The following is an 18680-nucleotide window of genomic DNA, read 5'->3' as shown; positions in this document are numbered from 1 at the left end:
GAAATTTAAATAAGGAGCTGACTAATCTATGAACTAGTGATTTCTTTATTCCCAAACTGTGCACCTTTAATTTCTCTTCTAGAACTGGCTTGCTAATGAAATTGAGGTTATGGTTAGCACTGAGGAAGCCAAGCGCCATCTGAATGACCTTCTTGAAGATAGAAAGATTCTGGCTCAAGATGTGGCTCAACTCAAAGAGAAAAAAGAATCTGGAGAAAATCCACCTCCTAAACTCCGGGTGAGTGCCCTCATGAGACATGTGAGCATTAATCTAGCTGTGAATCTCTTTGAAGGAACCCTTTCCTTTTCAAACTTCTCCCTTATGGACACTGTTCTTCTTTACAGAGGCGCACTTTCTCACTTGATAAAGTCTGTGGTCAGCTTTCAGAGTCAGAGGATTCCATTACAAAGCAGATTGAAACCCTGGAGACAGAAATGGAACTCAGGTAATGGGATTACCTGTCAAGCATAAAACTTGATTTATGAAATTTTAAAAAACAGACTCAATCTAATAATTGGAAGTTTGTTGTTTACCAGATGCCAGTGGCTCACCCATATAATCCTAACTACTCAGGAAGCAGAGATCTGAGGATCATGGTCCTGAGGCTGCCCTGGCAAAAATGTCCATGTGCCTCTTATTTCCAGCAAAAAGCCATAAGTGGAGCTGTGGCTCAAGTGATAGTACACCAGTGCCCAGTCCCTGAGTTCAACCCTTAGTAATGGCAAAAAAAAGCCTTTGTGATGATAAAAAAAATAACAGATATTTTGAACCAATGGTGTGCTAGACATGTCAGGTACATATGCTCATTCAGTCCCTCTGATGTGAGGTATCATTTTTCTCGCTTTTAAAATCTAACATGAAGTTAGAGATCTTAAGAAATTTGCCAAAAGTATTAATCAGTTAAGAAACCACAAAGCCAGGATTCAAAACCTACTCTTATCTAATTTCAGAGCTCTTAGTCTTTACAATATACTACAGGTTTTGTGTAGTAATATCTCTAAAATGTAGAAGTAAGAATATAGTTTTAAGCTGAGAATGTTGGTTCACCCCTATAATCCTAGAATTGAGAGGCAAAAGCTATAGGATCATAAGTCTGAGACGACTTGGGCTACATATGGAGACTCTGTCTCAAAAAAAATTATTTCCCAGACCTTCGGCTTGAATTCAGGACCTGGACACTGAATGTTTTGGTGTACAAGGCTAGTGTTCTACCACTTAAGCCACAGCAGCACTTTCAACATTCTCTGAGTATTTTACTGGAGATAAGAATCTCACTGACTTTCATGCCTAGGCTGGCTTTGAGTAATGATTCTCAGATCTGAGCATCTTGAGTAGCTGGAATTACAGGGGTAAGCCACTGGTGCCAGAAATTTTATATCGTCATAGAATAATATTTTATTGCTCAGAGGATTTTAGAGATTATTTAATTTGATTTTGTCAATACATAGTGGCAGTTTATTTTTGGATATACCTATAAGTCACTGGTCATCAAAACCTTGCTTTGTGCTGCACAGTATGCAATTGAGGTGTAGAGAAAGAGTAAATAGCCTCATCCTGCTGTTACATAAGAGTATGAGGACTCATTCATTGTGCAGGGATTATCTGTTACGATTTTAGGAACATAGTGAATTATTGATAGCTTACAGTTGGATGTGATTAGAGGATTTATACACAGAAACTGATATATGCCATCCTACACTGGAAACCAGTGATTCACACTTATAATCATAGCTACTCTGGAGGCTAAGATCTAGGGTTGCAGTTTAAAGCCAGCCTAGCAAGAAATTTTGTGAGACTCTTATCTCCAGTTAGCTACCCCCTAAAAAAACAAACAACAAAAAAAAATCAGAAGTGAATCTATGGCTCCAATGATAGAGCACTAGCTATGAACACAAAAACTCAAAGACAGTGTCTAGGTCCAGAGTTCAAGCTCCACAACTTGCAAAAAAAAAAAGTCATACAATTGCTGGTTGTCAAGTATTTCCTTGGGCACCTTGTGCCTAAGTAAATACTAATGTAAACATAGGGTTAGTACTAAGTTGAAGCAGGTATGAGATTAATCAGAAAATTTACCTAAATTTGATGAGATTTAAACTAACTTTTTTTAACCAGTCATGGGGCTTAAACAAGGGGCCTGGGCACTGTCCTTGACCTTTCTCTAGGTATTTTACCACTTGAGCCACAGTGCCACTTCCATCTTTTTCTGTATATGTGGTACTAAGGAATCAAACCCAGGGCTACATGCATGCTAGATAAGCACTCTACTCCAAGGCCACACTCCTGGTCCCCAAATTATTTATTTTTTGGTCTGTCATGGGGCTTGAATAAACTAACTTTTTTGTATGTGGGGATCATGGGGCTTGAACTCTGGGCCTGGGCACTGTCCCTGAGCTCTTCAGCTCAAGGCTCCCGCCCTACCCCTGGAGCCACAGCCCCACTTAATTGGAGATAATAATCCCAAGGTCTTTTGTACCTGGACTGGCTTTGAACCTTGATCCTCAGCCACCACGCCCAATATAAACTAAGTTTTGAAATAGCTAAGAAACCTACATTATTGGAGAAGACATATGCTAGCAATTGCATATGCTAGGAATTGCTGCTCACTGCCTTCTCCCAAAGGCCTTCCCTGCTGTTTATCCCTTACTGAGTTACAGTTTGCCAGACCCCTTCATGAAACTTAGGCTCACATGATACATATTATTACTTCATGAAGTGTCTGATAAGAGGGTTGAAGGAAGCAACTGTCCTTTAGATGAGGGTTCTCAAAGTATGGTCCTTAGGCCCCTGGACAGCATCAAAATCCTATGTGGCAACAGGCATTGGTGGTCCAAGCATGTAGTCTTTGCTAGTCATGTGGCTGAGAGCTGAAGGTTATTATTTGAAGCTAGCTAGGGCACAAGTTTCTGAGACTCCTATATCCATTCAATGAGCAAAAAGTCATAGGTAGAAGTGTGCTTTAAGGCCCTCTGTTTAATCTCCAGTACCAGCATTAAAAAAATAAAAGCCCTGCTGGGCAAAGGGGTCACACCTATAAATCCTAGCTACTCAGGAGGCTGAGTTATGAGGTTCAAGGTTCAAAGCCAGCCTGGGCACAAAAAGTCTGTGAGACTCTTATCTCCAATTAACCTCTAGAAAATGGAAAGTTGCCCTGTGGCTCAAGTTTAGAGTGCTAGCCTTGAGCTGAAGAGCACAGAGACAGTGCCCAGACTCAGAGTTCAAGCCCTAAGGCCAACATAAAAAAAAAAAAAAATAGGGGCCGGGTGTATGGTCTAGTGGTAAAGTGCTAGCCTAGCAAGCATGAAGACCGAATTCAATTCCTTGGTACCACATACATAGAAAAAGCTGCAAGTGGTGCTGAGGGTCAAGTGGTAGAGCTCTAACCTTGAGAAAGTCCAAAGACAGTGCTCAGGCCCTAAACTCAAGCCCAGGACTAGCAAAAAATAAAATATATATATATAAAATAAAAGCCCTATTAGGGAGCAAACTACTTTTATAATAAGACACGATTTGCCATTTTTATTATATAAACACTTGCACTAGTAGATACAACTGATGACACCTAGTGATACCGATTTGAGTCGGTTGTTATAGATCGAACTGTCCAGCCTCAATTTAAGACTTAACTCTTTCCACTTAAGAATACCTTTAATATTTGTTAATTTTATTGAACCCTGTCCCCTGGAGTTTGTGTCTGTGTGTGTGTGTGTGTGTGTGTGTGTGTGTGTGTGTGTGTGTGTGTGTGTGTGTGTGTCCAAGTGGGCCAGTACTGGGGCTTGAACTCAGGGCCTGGGCACTGTCCTTGGGCATTTTCCTCAAAGGTAGCACTCTGCCACTTGAGCAACAACACCACTTCTGACTTTTTCTATGTATGTTGTACTGAGGAATCGAACCCGAGTCTTTGTGCATGCTAGACAAGCACTCTACCACTAGGCCAATCTCCTGGCCCGAGTTCATGTCTTTTTAATAAACTGCTGTATGGGAAAGGATTTCTGTTGTAGGCCAAGTGGTTGTCCCAATAGCGTCACTGTTCAAGGTGCAAGTATATCAGGCCTATTTTTTTCATGAAACATCACATCCTATTTGCCTGAGAGAACTCACAGATTTACTCAAATTTTCTTTTTTTTTTTGCCAGTCCTGGGGCTTGAACTCAGGGCCTGGGCACTGTCCCTGAGCTTCTTTTGCTCAAGGCTAACACTCTGCCACTTGAGCCACAGCACCACTTTCAGCTTCTTCTGTGTTTGTGCTACTGATTAATCAAACCCAGGGCTTCATGCATGCTAGTCAAGCACTCTGCCACTAACCCACATTCCCAGCCTAGATTTAACTTATATTTGATTGCATGGTAGATAATGCTTTCAGAAGTGAACACAGTGAGCCTGTTGCTTTAAGGAAAATAACTGACACATACTTGTTAGCAAAGGTAAAATTTGAGCATTAAAGCAAATCTTAGGATTTTGAAAACCTGCATTTTCTCTTCTCTGTAAGCCGACTGGTTTTTGTAATTTTTCTGAGGAGAACAGTAGTGATATTTACAGATGTGATTGCTTTTTCTTGTGGTACTGTGATGGAATACAGGGTTTTGCATTTGCTAAACAAGTGTTCCCTTACTGGCTACATTCCTAGAATTATTGTTTAATATTTTATATAAAATATTAAAAGATTTGTAAAAGTCTACCAGTTAATAGTGTCAAAATGGGCCAGGTGTTTGTGGTTGCTCATGCCTGTAATCCTAGCTACTTAGGAGGCTGAGGTCTGAGGATCATAGTTCAAAGCCAGCCCAGGCACTAAAGAAAGTGAGACTCCTTATCTCTAGTTAAGTACTAGAAAACAGGAAGTGGTGCTGTGGTTCAAGCAGTAGGGTGGTAGTCTTTTGCTGAAGAGCTCAGGGATAGCACCCAGGTCCTGAGTTCAAGCCCCATGACCCACCAAAAAAATAGTGTCAAAATGTCATTATAGCTGTGCTTAGAAGGCAGCTTAGGAAAACTAAGTTTTGGGGCCAGACCAGCCAGATAGTTAAAGAGCCTACATCTCAAACAACTTAGATGTAGTGGCATATGCCTGTAATCTCAGCTACAGGAAAGGCATAAATAAGGGATCATAGTCCTAGGCCAGCTCTTGGAAAACTTTAAAATGATCTAAAGCAAAAATTATCTAAAGCAAAAAAAGAGCTAGAGATTGGCTCAAGTGGTAGAGCCACTGAGTTCAAACCACATTACCACTGCAAAAAATTTATATATTAGATAATCATGTATGAGTAAAAAATCCATTGTGAGTGCAAGATAAACCATGGGAGTTTGTTTTCTTTTGTTTACTTGTCTAAATAAAAGGTATACTTTATTATAATACAACTGATATCCATTCACATTTTAAGCCATTGCAAACTGATTAACAGGCATGTTAATAGAAACACTAGCTAAATAATTATTATCTGTAATGACTTCATAATATTTTCATATAATTTTATTTTTATCATTGAGATGTTGTACAAAGGGTTATAATTCCATAACTCGGATGAGTATAATCACATTCCCTCAGTTTCTTCTTCCTGTCCTTGCCTATAGGTTTTATGGTTCATTTTTACAGTACAGGCTGAATACTCTGACTGCACTTATTCGCCCTTCCTCCTCCATTTCTGTGACCCCAGTCAGTCCCCCTAAAGACAAAAAACAAACAAAACAACAAGTCTGGAAATGTGACTTAGTGGTAGCATGCTTGCCTGGTGTGCATGCGGCCCTGAGTTGTATTTCTCAATGCCACATAAACAAAATTAATTAATTAATTTTAAAAACTTATTTCTTGAAATCCCTATACACAAAGATCTGCATTTGATTCCACATACATAGAAAAGGCTGGAAGTAGTGCTGTGGCTCAAGTGGCAGAGTGCTAGCTTTGAGGAAAAAGCCCAAAGACAGTGCTCAGGCCCTGCGTTCAAGCCCTAGGACTGGCAAAAAAAAGGGTACCCATACCCTTCTTTAGTCTGTCCACTTGTGCATAGATGCATACATAGATCTCTGTGTGTAAGTTATCATGTCCAGTAGTATTCTAGATCTATCTTCCATATTCATAATATAATTTTTTAATTTCCTCCCCATTTTTGTCCTCATTCTTAGCTCTTAGCTATTGAAATTAACTTTTCTTTTAACTTCTGGGTTCTCTCCCAAAGTCTGACTTGTGTCCGTCTTTATCTGAGATCTGACCTCTTGGAACTTGGGTATGGGTTTTGTGATTGTGCCATAGCCTGGCCAGCTTACCTATTCCTTCACTTCCTGTTTTCCCACACCTCACACTGATTTTTTATATGTGCTTTAAACAATCCCATACACCTTTGGAAATGTTTTACATACTAGGAATTCACAGGAAAAAAGCAATTCATCATAAGGGCTTTAATATAAATGAGCACAAAAATTAATTAATAATGGTTTCACTTGATCAGTAGTTAATAAGTTATATTTAAATCAAAGAAAGAATGTCCTCCATACTGTTATTACACAGTAGGGTGACTATAACTCACAACAATACACTACACATTTCAAAATGCTACAAAAAAGGATTTTGAAAGGTTTTGTCATTAAAAACTTACAAATGGAAGCTGGGAATGTGGCTTAGTGGTAAAGTGCTTGCCTAGCATGAATGAAGCCCTAGATTCAATCCCTCCATACACATAAATATAAAATGCTGGAAGTGGCACTGTGGCTCAGGTGGTAGAGTACTGGCCTTGAGTAAAAAGAAGCTCAGGGACAAGACCCTTGTCTAGAGTTCAAGCGCCAGGGCTGGCAATACAAAACAAAACAAAAAATACTTACAAATGTTTTGAGGATATAGATATGTTTAACCCAAATTAAAAATTATACAGGAACTGGTGACCCTCATCTAGGATTACAGGGCAAGCCACCAGCACCCAGCTCACTTCCAGCTTTTTGATGGTTAACTAGACATAAATATGTCTGAGTTTTTTTCTGCACAGACTGGCTTCAAACCTTGATCCTCACATCTCAACTTCTTGAGTAGCTAGACACAGGTCACTGGCGCCTAGCAAGCAAGTTTAAATTTGCTTTGTGAGTCATGGGGCTTGAACTATGGGCCTGGGCACTGTCCCTGAGCTCTTCAGTTCAAGGCTAGTGCTCTACCACTTAATCCACAGAGCCATTTCCGGTTTTCTAATGGTTAATTGGAGATAAAAGTCTCATGGACTTTAGTGCCAGGGCCGGCTTTGGGGCTTCAGATCTCAGCCTCCTGAGTGGTTAGGATTACAGGCATGAGCCACTAGCACCTGGCCTAATTTTTAAAACAAGTAGAAGTCAATGATTAGTAGATTCAGATTCTATATTGCAGCCTTTTGTTTTGTTTTTCCAGCCTTGGGGATTGAACTCAGGACCTGCCTTGGTACTGCCCCTACACCTCTTTTCCTCAAGGCTAGCACTCTCCCATGTGAGTCACCGCACCACTACCAGCTCTTTCCGTTTATGTGGTACTGAGAAATGGAACACAGAGCTTGCATGCTAGGCAAGCACTTTACCTCTAAGCCACATTCCCAGCCCATATTGCAGATTTTTGTTGTTTTACCCCTAAGTTTAAAGTAATAATCACTTGTTGAGTTTTAGAGGCTTAATGAAAGCATATCCACAAATATAGGAAAAGTCCACTAGCAAAAGTTCTCTCCCTTTTCCAAACTATAAATCCATATGCAATCAAAATGTTTTCATTTATATCACGCAGAACTGTCATGAAAGATCGAGTACAGAGGGAGATGTGAGAATCCAGCTATCTCCCCCTAGTTCACACCAATTTCAACAAATTCCACTTTTCTTCATTATTTTTGTCATTGAACATCATAAGATGTTTATGTGTTTAATTTTGAGTGAATTAATATTTTTTCAGTTTTGACTCAACACTATAAATATGGGTTTAGTACATGTGAACAGAATTTCTTAAAGTTTATCAATAATTTCTTAAAATATGAACAGGTCCTAGCACCTCAAAACCTGAGAATTCAGCCAGGCACCAGTAGCTCATGCCTGTAAATTCTAGTTACTCAGAAGCCTGAGATTTGAGGATCACAGTTCAAGGCCAGCCTGGGCATATCAGTCCATGAGACCCTTATGTCCAATTAACCAACAGAAAACAGGAAGTGGTGCTGTGGTTCAAGTGGTAGAGTGCTAACCTTGACCGGAAGAGCTCAGGGACAATGCTAGGCCCAGAGTTCAAGTCCTATGACCAACAAAAAAAATCTCTGATAATTCATATTTTATTCATCTCTGTGTGTGTATGTGTGCGTGCGTGCATGTGTGCGCATGTGTGCGTGCTCGTACATGCATGTGTATGCATGTACCCATATTGACTGGGGCTTGAACTGAAGCCCTCATGTGTTCTCTTAGCTTTTAAGATCAAAGCTTATGCTCTATCACTTGAGATACACCTCCACTTCTTTGTACCTGTCTTTATACGTGCTTAATGTGCACATGTTGGTATTCTTCCTATCACTAGACACAGCAGATTTGAGGAAGAAGCTGTGAATCAAATACCATGTAGACTTTGATCTAAGCCATACTCGGTCAGAAAGCTCTGGAGGCCATAAACAGGGTCAGACCGTGTAGCACTTAGAAACTTCTCAGTCCTGAGGCTGGAGCTTAAAGGTAACCTCTCAGTAACCACATCTTCCTGTTTGTTCTTTAGAGATTTTTTTCTTCAAGTCTTGAAACTTACCCTTGCCTTGATGGACCACTGTACATATCATAGTTGAATTTCTATGACTTCTATATAGGTTTTATTATATTAAATGAACATTTCCAGGTCTCACTATATCTGGCCCATTTATTTCAACTAGTATTTAATTTTTTAAAAAATAGGGCTGGAAATGCAGTTTAGTGGTAGAGTGTTTGCCTAATATGCATGATGCCCTGGGTTTGATCCCTCAGTACCACATACTCAGAAAAAGGTAGAAGTGGAGCTGTGGCTCAAGTGGTAGGGTGCTGGAGGGATAGAGCCCAGGCCCCGAGGTCAAGTCCTAGAGCAGGAAAAAAAAGGAAAAAAGTAAAAATTAAATACATATATGTATGTCAGGGATGTTTATTTGACTGATAGCCCTTTGCATTCTCAATATTGAGGTGTATCACAATAAAACTTGCTGTTTTCTCCTTGAAGGAGTGCTCAAATTGCTGATCTCCAGCAAAAGCTCCTGGATGCAGAAAGTGAAGATAGTCCAAAACAACGCTGGGAGACTATTGCAACGATTCTGGAAGCCAAATGTGCCCTGAGATACTTAATTGGAGAGGTAAACATCACTCTTCCTCCCAACTGTTAGAGATCTGGCTGGTTAGATTGAGATGAACTACCTTGTAATACTGTCATGGTATCATTGCTACTTTTCATGATTGAAACCCAGTGATACTAATACTGGAGAGAGTATTTAATGGGTAAAAGTTGGTAATGAACAAGTGCGAGCTATTCAAATGTGTTACATAACTGACAAATTTTTGATTGTCATCCTGCCTGGCATGTGGCAAGTGTGCAGTACATGTCAGCTGTTGGTATTGGGGGGAGACCAGGATGTCACAGAAGGGTACTGCTTCATTATAAACTAATGCATTGTACTATGTTTTAAAACACCTGTGATATATGTTCTCAGAAAGTTTGAAGCCAGGCAACCAGTGGCTTATACTTATGATCCTAATTGGTCAGGAGTCTGAGATGTGAGGATTACGGTTCAAAGGCAGCCCAGGCAGGAAAATTTGTAAGTCTCTTATCTCCAATAAACTACTCAAAAAAAAAGCTCAAAGTGGCACTGTGGCTCAAGTGGTACAGTGCTAACCTTGAGCACAAAGAGTCTCAGAGACAGTACCAGGCCCTAAGTTCAAGTCCCAGGACTGACCAGAAAAAAATACAACCCTTTACTATACCCTTTTAAGATTGACTCGTATCTTAAGAGGTTAACACAGAAGGGTAAAGAAAAGCTCCATAAAACCCAGAGAATAGTTGATAAAACTTCTCTTTGGATCCTGTCTGGAGTTACAGCTGAAAAAAAGTTAAAGGTACAATCTAATAAAGAAAAACAACTGCCTGTAGCTGAGGCTGAGAATCATGGTTCAACGCCAGCCCTGGAAGGAAAGTCCATGTAATTCTTACATCCAACTAACTGAAAAGCCAGAAGTGGAGGTACTACTCAAGTGGTAAAGCACCAGCCTTGACGAAAAAAAAAAGAATGAGGACCACTGAATTCAAGCCCCAGTACTGGCCAGAGAAAGGAAAGAAATGAAAAGGAAAAAAAGGGGGTTAGGAGAGAAGGGTGGTAAAAGAAAGAGAAAGAGAAAAGGCAAAACAGATTTGATTTGACATATCAGGATTTATTTTAAGAAAAAAAAACTTTACTGACCTTAAAAGCAAATAATATAGTATCTTACATCATCTGAGAAATGACTCTCGGACACCTCTAGCGACTGAAGCATTTTTCGCCATGACTGGCATACAAACTCTGAATCCACAAGTTCAAGCAAGTCCTACCCTTTTATACACTTTTGTGTTGGGTTAGCAGATTTATTCTACTAAGGAATCCTGATTAGTCTTGTGAATGCTGGTATTTATGGTGCTCGCCATCTGGGCTAGTAGTGAATGTAAAAGTAGGCCAGCACCGGATATCAGTCGAGCCTGAAGAGCCAGATCCACAGTTTCAGCTAATGTGTCCACAAGTTCTGACATGCAAACAGACATTCTGAAGCATAATTGGCTACAAAATTGTGTCCTATGAATTTAGCTTTAAAATTAAAAGGAAAAAAACTCCTTAAATATCAGGATCTTGAGGGTATCAGATACTGCCTGCATTAGATGTATTCTTGCCTTAAGACAAAACAAGCAATCTTCATGGCGGCCTAGTCCTGCAACATGTCAGAAATCTGGACTCTTGGCTTAGGAAGGGAACAATAACATTGTTACTATTCAGTGTCAGAATCCATATGACATGAACAAATAGGAATGGAGTTGGACATGGAGGAACTTTTCTCAGACCATTTCAAGAGAACTAACATTTTCCTAAATAATGAATAAGGTGAGATAGGTCATTCCCCAAATACAATGATCTTCCTTTTCTCCTTTCTAGTTGGTCTCCTCCAAAATACAGGTCAGCAAGCTTGAAAGCAGCCTGAAACAGAGCAAGGCTAGCTGTGCTGACATGCAGAAGATGCTGTTTGAGGAGCGAAATCACTTTGCTGAGGTTGAAATGAATTTAAAGGCCGAGCTGGATGGAATGGAGAGACAGCACCAAGAGAAGGTAAACTCTGGCTGAGGTTTTCCTCAAAAGGCTGTGGGATACCTGGTAACAGTGGCTTACACCTACAATCCTAGCTACTCAGGAGGATGGGTATCAGTTTGAAGCCAACCTGAGCAGGGAAATCTATGAGACTCATATCCAGCTAACCAGCAAAAAGCCAGAAGTGGAGCCTTGGAAGGAGGATGAGGAGCAGGCGAGAGGGAAAAATAAAAAAAAAAGTCCCTGAGTATCAAGTACCAGTACTGGAACACACATAGAAAAAGAACTCTGTGGTCTTTTCCAAAATTTCAAGGAAAAGTTCACTTGTCTTAGTTTATATCTTACCAGTGGTGATGACTTTTAGCCTCCCACTTGAACCCCAAGATAAATGTGCTAAGAAACATTGCTATGCTTACTACTTCAAAGTATTTAGAGATTACTTCTAACCCACAAGAGTCTGAATCACTATGTGAACTAGTAGAAGTTCTTTTCTCCCCTTCTTTTATCTCTCTCTCTAGATGCTGTACCTGCTAAGCCAGCTGCGGGAAAGCCAAATGGCGGCGGCAGAGAAGCAGTTGGAGGAGTCCGTTAGTGGAAAGGAACAGCAGCTCCTGTGTAGATTGCAATGTCAGGTATGAGAAGGAGGCAAAGTTCACCGAGAGATAGGCTTCAAGCACCTCATTAACAATTCTGTCTCAGGGCCGGGAGTTTGGCCTAGTGGTTAAAGTGCTTGCCTAGCATGCATGAAGACCCGGGTTCGATTCCTCGGTACCACATACATAGAAAAATGCCGGAAGTGGTGCTGAGGTTCAAGTGGTAGAGCTCTAGCCTTGAGAAAGTCCAAGGACAGTGCTCAGGCCCTGAGCCGAAGCCCAGGACTGGCAAAAAAAAAAAAAAAAAAATTCTGTCTCACTGATATCATTGTACTTGCAGGGAACATAATTAACTACTGAAAAGTGCTTATAATGGTAGTTTTTACTGCTTTTTGCTCTATGTGATCAGGTTAGCAGTAAATAAAATGTAGCTGCACTCACAATAACTTTAGTTTTTTGTTACCAGAATGGCCAGCATATAGGTGGTGTTCTGCATCCACTTTGAGCTCTAAAGCATTGAGGAAATGAAATCAGGTAGTAGTTAGAATTCTAGGGCTATTCAACTGAATCTTTCTGAGCTTGTTCTTGAGCTGAGACCTGACATGTTTGTAAAATGCCTGGAGTCTGAATTTCTTCCAAGACACCACACCCTTTAGTAGCATGTTGTAGCACTATTTTATTCCAACACAGAATCCTTTTTTCCTGCACTGCCCTTCTTAGTGTTTCCTTGGCCGTATCCCACCTAAGTTATTATCCATACACTTAGCTATGGTTGTATATGTGAATCCAGTTGTCTTAAGTACTGGGAAATTTAATCAGACACTGTCTGTCCTGTTTAGAAGGGTGAGCAGAAGCATCTGTAGACTTCAGAAGACAGGCAATCTTCTGTGAGCTTCTGAACCAGCATGATGATGTGAATAGGGGTGAAGAGGCTCTAGAAAATTGGAAAGAATAGGACGGCTATTGGATGGTCCATGGTTCCTACTGCTGTGGTCAGGGCTACAAGGAAGCCCTGGAATAGAAGTGCCATTCAGGGCACCTGGGAACTGGGAATAAGACATTTTTCCACGTGCCAATGCCTGCTGTGCAAAAATCATCTACTGCCAGCAACTTGGCAGCAGCATGTTTTCATCTATGGGAGTTGTTTGGTAACCCACATGGAGTGCCCAAAAATAACCCCACCTATCATTGCACTCTCTGGAAACAGGATGAAGAGCTTAGGAAGATGCAAGACTTGTGTGAGCAAAACCAGCAGCTTCTTGAAGAAAATGAAACCCTCAAGCAGGTAATACAGTCTCTCTCTCTCTCTCTCTCTCTCTCTCTCTCTCTCTCTCTCTCTCTCTCTCTCTCTCTCTCTCACACACACACACACATATACACACGTGAGCATGCACACGATAATTGCTGGGAGACCCTACTGCCACTGAACTTGACATTGGCGAGCAATCCTCAGTTTGTTGGTGAGGTCTAAAAATACAGATTATTAAAAATATGCCCTTTCCTGATTCTCATCTGGTCTTAGAATGTTGGAGTCCTTCAACCTACTCTACTACAACTCTGCCTCACTTCACTGTAGCTTATAATGCAGCTAACCTAGGTTCAAGAATTTTCAAACACTCCCCAAAACTACCTGTATCATACACTTTTTCTCTTGCTTTTTTTTGTGAATAGTTTTTATTGTTATTATAAAGGTGATGTACAGAGGGGTTATAGTTACATAAGTCAAGTAAAGAGTATATTTCTTTTTGAACAATGTCATCCTTCTCTCCTTTTCAAATAGAAACTGGCCCTCTTCCAAGTAGCCAGCAACCAGAACCCTCATCTTAAGGATAGCCACCAATCTCCAGACTCTTCTTTTGAGTATATGCCACCTAAGGTAAAATGTTCAGTGCCTGTGATACCCTTGCATAGCCCAAGTTTGAGGTCAGTATGCTAAAGTCACCAGTTAGGAAAGGCTAAAAATGAAATTCTGCTCTCTCTGACTCTCTGATAAAGCTGTAATACAATCCTAAGGAAAATAGACATTTTCCATCCTCAGAAGGCTGAGTTACTTGTCACTATACATTGACATTATATAACACTTCTGAGGAGTGAAGAGGAGGAATAAGAGCAATGAACAATGTTCAGCTGTCCATCCAGAGACACTTATCTCCTCATGTCATGACATATCATGAGTCCTCCCTTCCTCCTTCAACTTGATCAGTGATTGCTTTCTGGCTCTTCAAAGACACTGCAAGGCCAAAGGCTAAAGCAGAATCTTGTTCTGATTGGCAAAGCCAAGTAAAATATATTTAATGAGTCTGAAACCTCTGTTCTGAGAATTACAGTTGGCAACAACTATTAGGAAGATAGGATGCCATATTGTTGAGTGTTTGTTTCTTTTTTCCATTTTTATTCAATAGCCACTTAAAACTTCTCTTCTTAGCCAAAACCTTCCCGTGTGAAAGAAAAGTTCCTGGAGCAAAGTATGGACATCGAGGATCTCCAATATTTTTCAAAGCAATCAGTGAATGAACACAAGAATGGTGATGGTGATAGTGATGGTGATGGTGACAGTGATGACAGGGAAGATGAGGAATGGAAACCAACAAAATTAGTTAAGGTGTCCAGGAAGACCATCCAAGGGGTAGGAACCATCTCTTTAAATCTGCCAAGGGTTCTGTGAACTGTTAGTGGGATAGCTTTCTGAATCCACGAATGTGCTGGCCCCTAGCCCGCATCTCAGCCTCTTGGATCGTCTTCAGAGGCATACCGCCTCTACCGAGTGGGAGAGAAGGGAGTTTTGGGCCAAATAATCTGAGTACCTAGTATTCTATACCATTCCATGGAAGCTGATCCAAAGTGACCACAACAATCCTTCATATTTTTATAGCAGTTTATAGATTACAAAACATTTTTACATGTGTAATATTTTTCCAGCCCTGGGCCTTTCTTAAGGCTAGAGCTCTATCACTTAAGCCACAGCACCACTTCCAGCTTTTTTTTCTAAGTATATGGTACCAAGGAATCGAACCCGCATCTTCATGCATGCTACGGAAGCACTCAACAACTAGGCCAAACTCATAATATGTGTAATTTTTTTTGCCAGTCCTGGGCTTGAGCTCAGAGCCTGAGCACTGTCCTTGGGCTTTCTCAAGGCTAGAGTTCTACCACTTGAGCCTCAGCACCACTTCTGGCTTTTTTCTATGTATGTGATACTGAGGAATCGAACCTGGGTCTTTGTGCATGCTAGGCAAGCACTCTAACCACTAGGCCAAACTCTCAGCCCCAGGGAGATATTTACTATCTGCATCTTTTAAGTAGACTTAAGATCCAGAAAGGAAATAACCTTGCCCAAGGTCATAAAACAAGTGACGATCAGGACTTGAAATTGAATATTCTAACTCCAAGTCAGTTTATTTCCACCACATTGGAGTCAGCTTAGTAGATGCTTCATCTTCCTTGGCTACTAGTGTCATATTTGCTCACCAGGCTAAGGGGCAAACAAGAGGATGTAGGGAGGAAAAAAAGTACTAAGACCAAACACCTGCTCAGCACCGATGACTCATGCCTATAATCCTAGTTACTCAAAAGGTTGAGATCTGAGATTTCAAACCAGACTGGGCAGAAAAGTCCTGAAACTATATTTCCAATTAACCAGTAAAAAGCTGGAAGTAGAGGTGTGGCTCAAATTGTGGATTACAATCCTTGGGCAGAAAAGGCCAAACTAGAGCTCAAGCCACAGAGTTCAGGCCCCAGGACCAGCACCAAAAAAAGAAAAAAAAAAGACCAAACACCTCATAGTTGAGAACAATCGGACATTAAACCATGCTTTATTTAGTTACACAATGCTAATGTTATATAATTATTAAACATGGATATTTTATGTTAAAACATTAACTTGCAGAGCACTAAAGTTCACCACCAGCAGCCCAATAGTGCCCTGCAGCAACATTCCACTTTCACAGAAGAGTTCACACATTACCTTAGCTGGCCTCCAAAGACTTCCTTCATTTAATAAGGTGATACTGCATTTTGAGAGAGACTGAGCCTTGTGAAGCCAAACACCACAATGTAAACAATCTTAAAGAAAGTACATGAGACTCTTTTTTTTTGTCAGTCATGTGGCTTGAACTCTGGGCCTGGGCACTGTCCATGAGCTTCTTCAGCTCAAGGCTAATGCTCTACCACTTTGAGCCACAGCGCCACTTCCAGGTGGTGGCTCACGCCTGTAATCCTAAGTACTCAGGAGGCTGAGAGCTGAGGATTGTGGTTCAAAGCCAGCCCTGGCACTGAAGACCCTAAGACTCTTATCTCCAGTTAACCACTAGAAAGCCAGAAGTGGTGCCGTGGCCGAGCAGGGAGGGTGGTAGCCTTGAGCTGAACCACTTAGGGACAAAGACAAGGCCCAGAGTTCAAGCTCCATGACCCACACAAAAAAATAGAGCTCACAGACAGTACTCGGACTTTGAATTCAAGCCCCATAACCACTAAATAAATAAATAAATAATCATCTAAGTGACAGGGGGCAGAGCTGAGACATAAACAAAGAAATAAATGAGAAAAGACCTAAAACCTCTGGAAAGGTACAAAGTAGATATGCATATACTTGTCCCTGAAAAAAAAGCTTAAAAATATTTATTGGAGCATTATTATTCTAACATAAAAGGAAGATATGGAAAAATAGCAACTATTTCAAGAAAATGATAGCTGTTGTGAATGATAGATCCTGCTTTTGAAGAAGTGAGAGGGATTCTTTCCTAGGATTTTTGCCCTGGCTTTATAATTTGGGAGGAGTAAAACTGAGATTTATGAAAAGCAAGCTGCTTTAAATCTGGTTTATCCTGTCATAAACTCAATATGTGTGGATGAAGTGACAAGTCTTGATTAGACTGCTTCCATTAGCTGTGCATGAAGGTAGCCATCTTTATTATTATTGCTGCAGCCCAGCTTGGGATAGCTGGTAGTAGTCTAGGTTTTTTAGGAGTCTGGGGCAACACAAAAATGACGTGTACAAAGTTACTGGTGTCCTCAACCATATTTCCTGATTGTGCTATGGAGATGCTAAGGAGTAGGTGATATGCTATAATAGAAAAAAGGAACAACTTAGAATCCAGATAGACATAGGTTCTAGTCTTGGTTTGCTGCTGGTTCATTGGATGACCTAGAGGAAGACATTTCATCTCCCTGACCCTCAGATTCCTATCTATCCGATGAAGGGATTAGACTAAAATAGATATATAAGATCCATCCAGTGCTAATGTCTTTATTAAAGTAATAGTCAATGTTGTATAAACAGGTCTTAATAATACTTATTCCTTTATATGGTATTATATAGTACCTGAGAACTTAAAAGGAAGAATATATGCAAAAGCACCTTGTGAAGGATAAAACATCATGCAGGTGGTTAGGAAAGCACTGGAAGCATTTTAGAAATACACTCATTTGTCATCTGTGCCATAGGAAAAAGGGAGAAGACATTCTTCTCTTTTACTTACTGATGACGAAATGGAGAGGAGCTTGGATGTAATGACTTGTCCAAGGGCATGCCAAGTATTAAATTTAGGACCAACGCCCAAGTCTCCTAATTCTTAACTTGATGTTCTTTGAAGTTCAAATATTGACCAAATGTTGGCTCTGTGTGTGTGTGTGTGTGTGTGTGTGTGTGTGTATTGCTGGTCCTGGGGTTTGAACTAAAGGCATGGGCATTGTCCTTGAGCTTTTTATACTCAAGGTGCAAAAGAGCTTTGTGGTGGTGTTTAATTGAAATTAAGAGTCACATGGACTTTATGGACTTTCCTGCCTGGGCTGACTTCAAATGAAATCCTGAAATCTCAACTTCTTGAGTAACTAAGATTAGAGGTGAGCCACTGGCACCCAGTTTTAGCTTTCTATGATACAATAGAATACTGAATTCAGTGCTAGTAGAATTATTGACTCCAAAGCAATAGTTTTCAAGCCTAACTGTACATTGGTATCCCAGAGGGAGCTTATAAATTTTAAGAAGCCTGGACCCTCATCTCCAGATATTCTTATTTAATTGGACTGAAGAAGGACCTGACCTTTCAGAAAAGCTCTCTAGAGATGTGTTATGTGCAGCCAACGTTGAGAATCCTGAGCTTAAGAGATCCCTAGAGATATTTCCATTGTGTTTTGTACCCTACATAAAGAATTTTTCTGTTACTTCTTGGAACAGACTGGTGGCTTGCTCACAGTTGTTATTCACACGTGCACACACGTGTATGAGTGTATCCCACATGGATATATTTTGTAGTTTATGGTTCCTCTCTAACATTCCCATCTCCTTCCTGAAATGAGAAAATAGGAAGCAGTTGTAGGTCATATGTATGGCATCCATGTGACTGCACCTGTCATATGTATTGTGCCTATTGTGCGTTTCCACTACAAAACATTTGTCTAGCCTCTGTTTCTTCCATACTGGAGTAAGGGGACACAGTCTCACAAGAAGGCTCATTGTGTGGTACCAATAAGTAGAAAGGTACTCCTTGGTTAGCGGAAATGTATTGTCCCAAGCTCCCAAAGGGGCTTGGCTATAGAAAATCTAATCATTCTTGATGGCAGCCCTCAGATTGTTTCCATCTTATACCTTTGGATAAAATAGAGAAACATGGATATGCAAACAGTATTTTTGAAGTATTTCGGTGGTTTGTAAATGGAGCAAGTCCTTACCCAGGTTATCGCAGTCAGTGCATCACTGATATCCTGGTGAGGTGTCTCTAGGACATGTCATAGAACTCTGTTTTTTAGGGGCTGTGAATGTGGCTTAGCAGTAGGGTGCTTGCCTAGCAGGCATGAAGCCCTGAGTTCGATTCCTCAGTGCCACATATACAACAAAAAACCAGAAGTG

The 18680-nt window shown here is 40.6% G+C and overlaps 1 protein-coding gene and 1 non-coding gene across 2 annotated transcripts in view; both read left to right on the top strand.

Moving 5' to 3' along the window:
* Kif4a (kinesin family member 4A) overlaps positions 1 to 18680 on the top strand; it is a 112856-nt gene that overhangs the window by 86879 nt on the left and 7297 nt on the right. The window contains exons 21-28 of the mRNA XM_090325989.1: positions 83 to 238; positions 346 to 446; positions 9143 to 9272; positions 11091 to 11261; positions 11759 to 11872; positions 13041 to 13118; positions 13614 to 13709; positions 14259 to 14459. Of these exons, the coding sequence (XP_090182115.1) occupies positions 83 to 238; positions 346 to 446; positions 9143 to 9272; positions 11091 to 11261; positions 11759 to 11872; positions 13041 to 13118; positions 13614 to 13709; positions 14259 to 14459 (1047 nt within the window). The remainder of the gene's footprint in view (positions 1 to 82; positions 239 to 345; positions 447 to 9142; positions 9273 to 11090; positions 11262 to 11758; positions 11873 to 13040; positions 13119 to 13613; positions 13710 to 14258; positions 14460 to 18680) is intronic.
* On the top strand, positions 9894 to 10014 carry LOC150040941 (small nucleolar RNA SNORA26). The gene has a single exon (XR_016533959.1). It is a non-coding gene; the product is annotated as a small nucleolar RNA SNORA26 (small nucleolar RNA).

Source organism: Megascapheus bottae, chromosome X (assembly GCF_031878675.1).
Source record: "Megascapheus bottae isolate mThoBot1 chromosome X, mThoBot2.hap1, whole genome shotgun sequence".
Taxonomy (NCBI): Eukaryota; Metazoa; Chordata; class Mammalia; order Rodentia; family Geomyidae; genus Megascapheus; species Megascapheus bottae.
The sequence above is the reverse complement of the archived record's forward strand: the minus strand, read 5'-3'. Positions and strand labels throughout refer to the sequence as shown.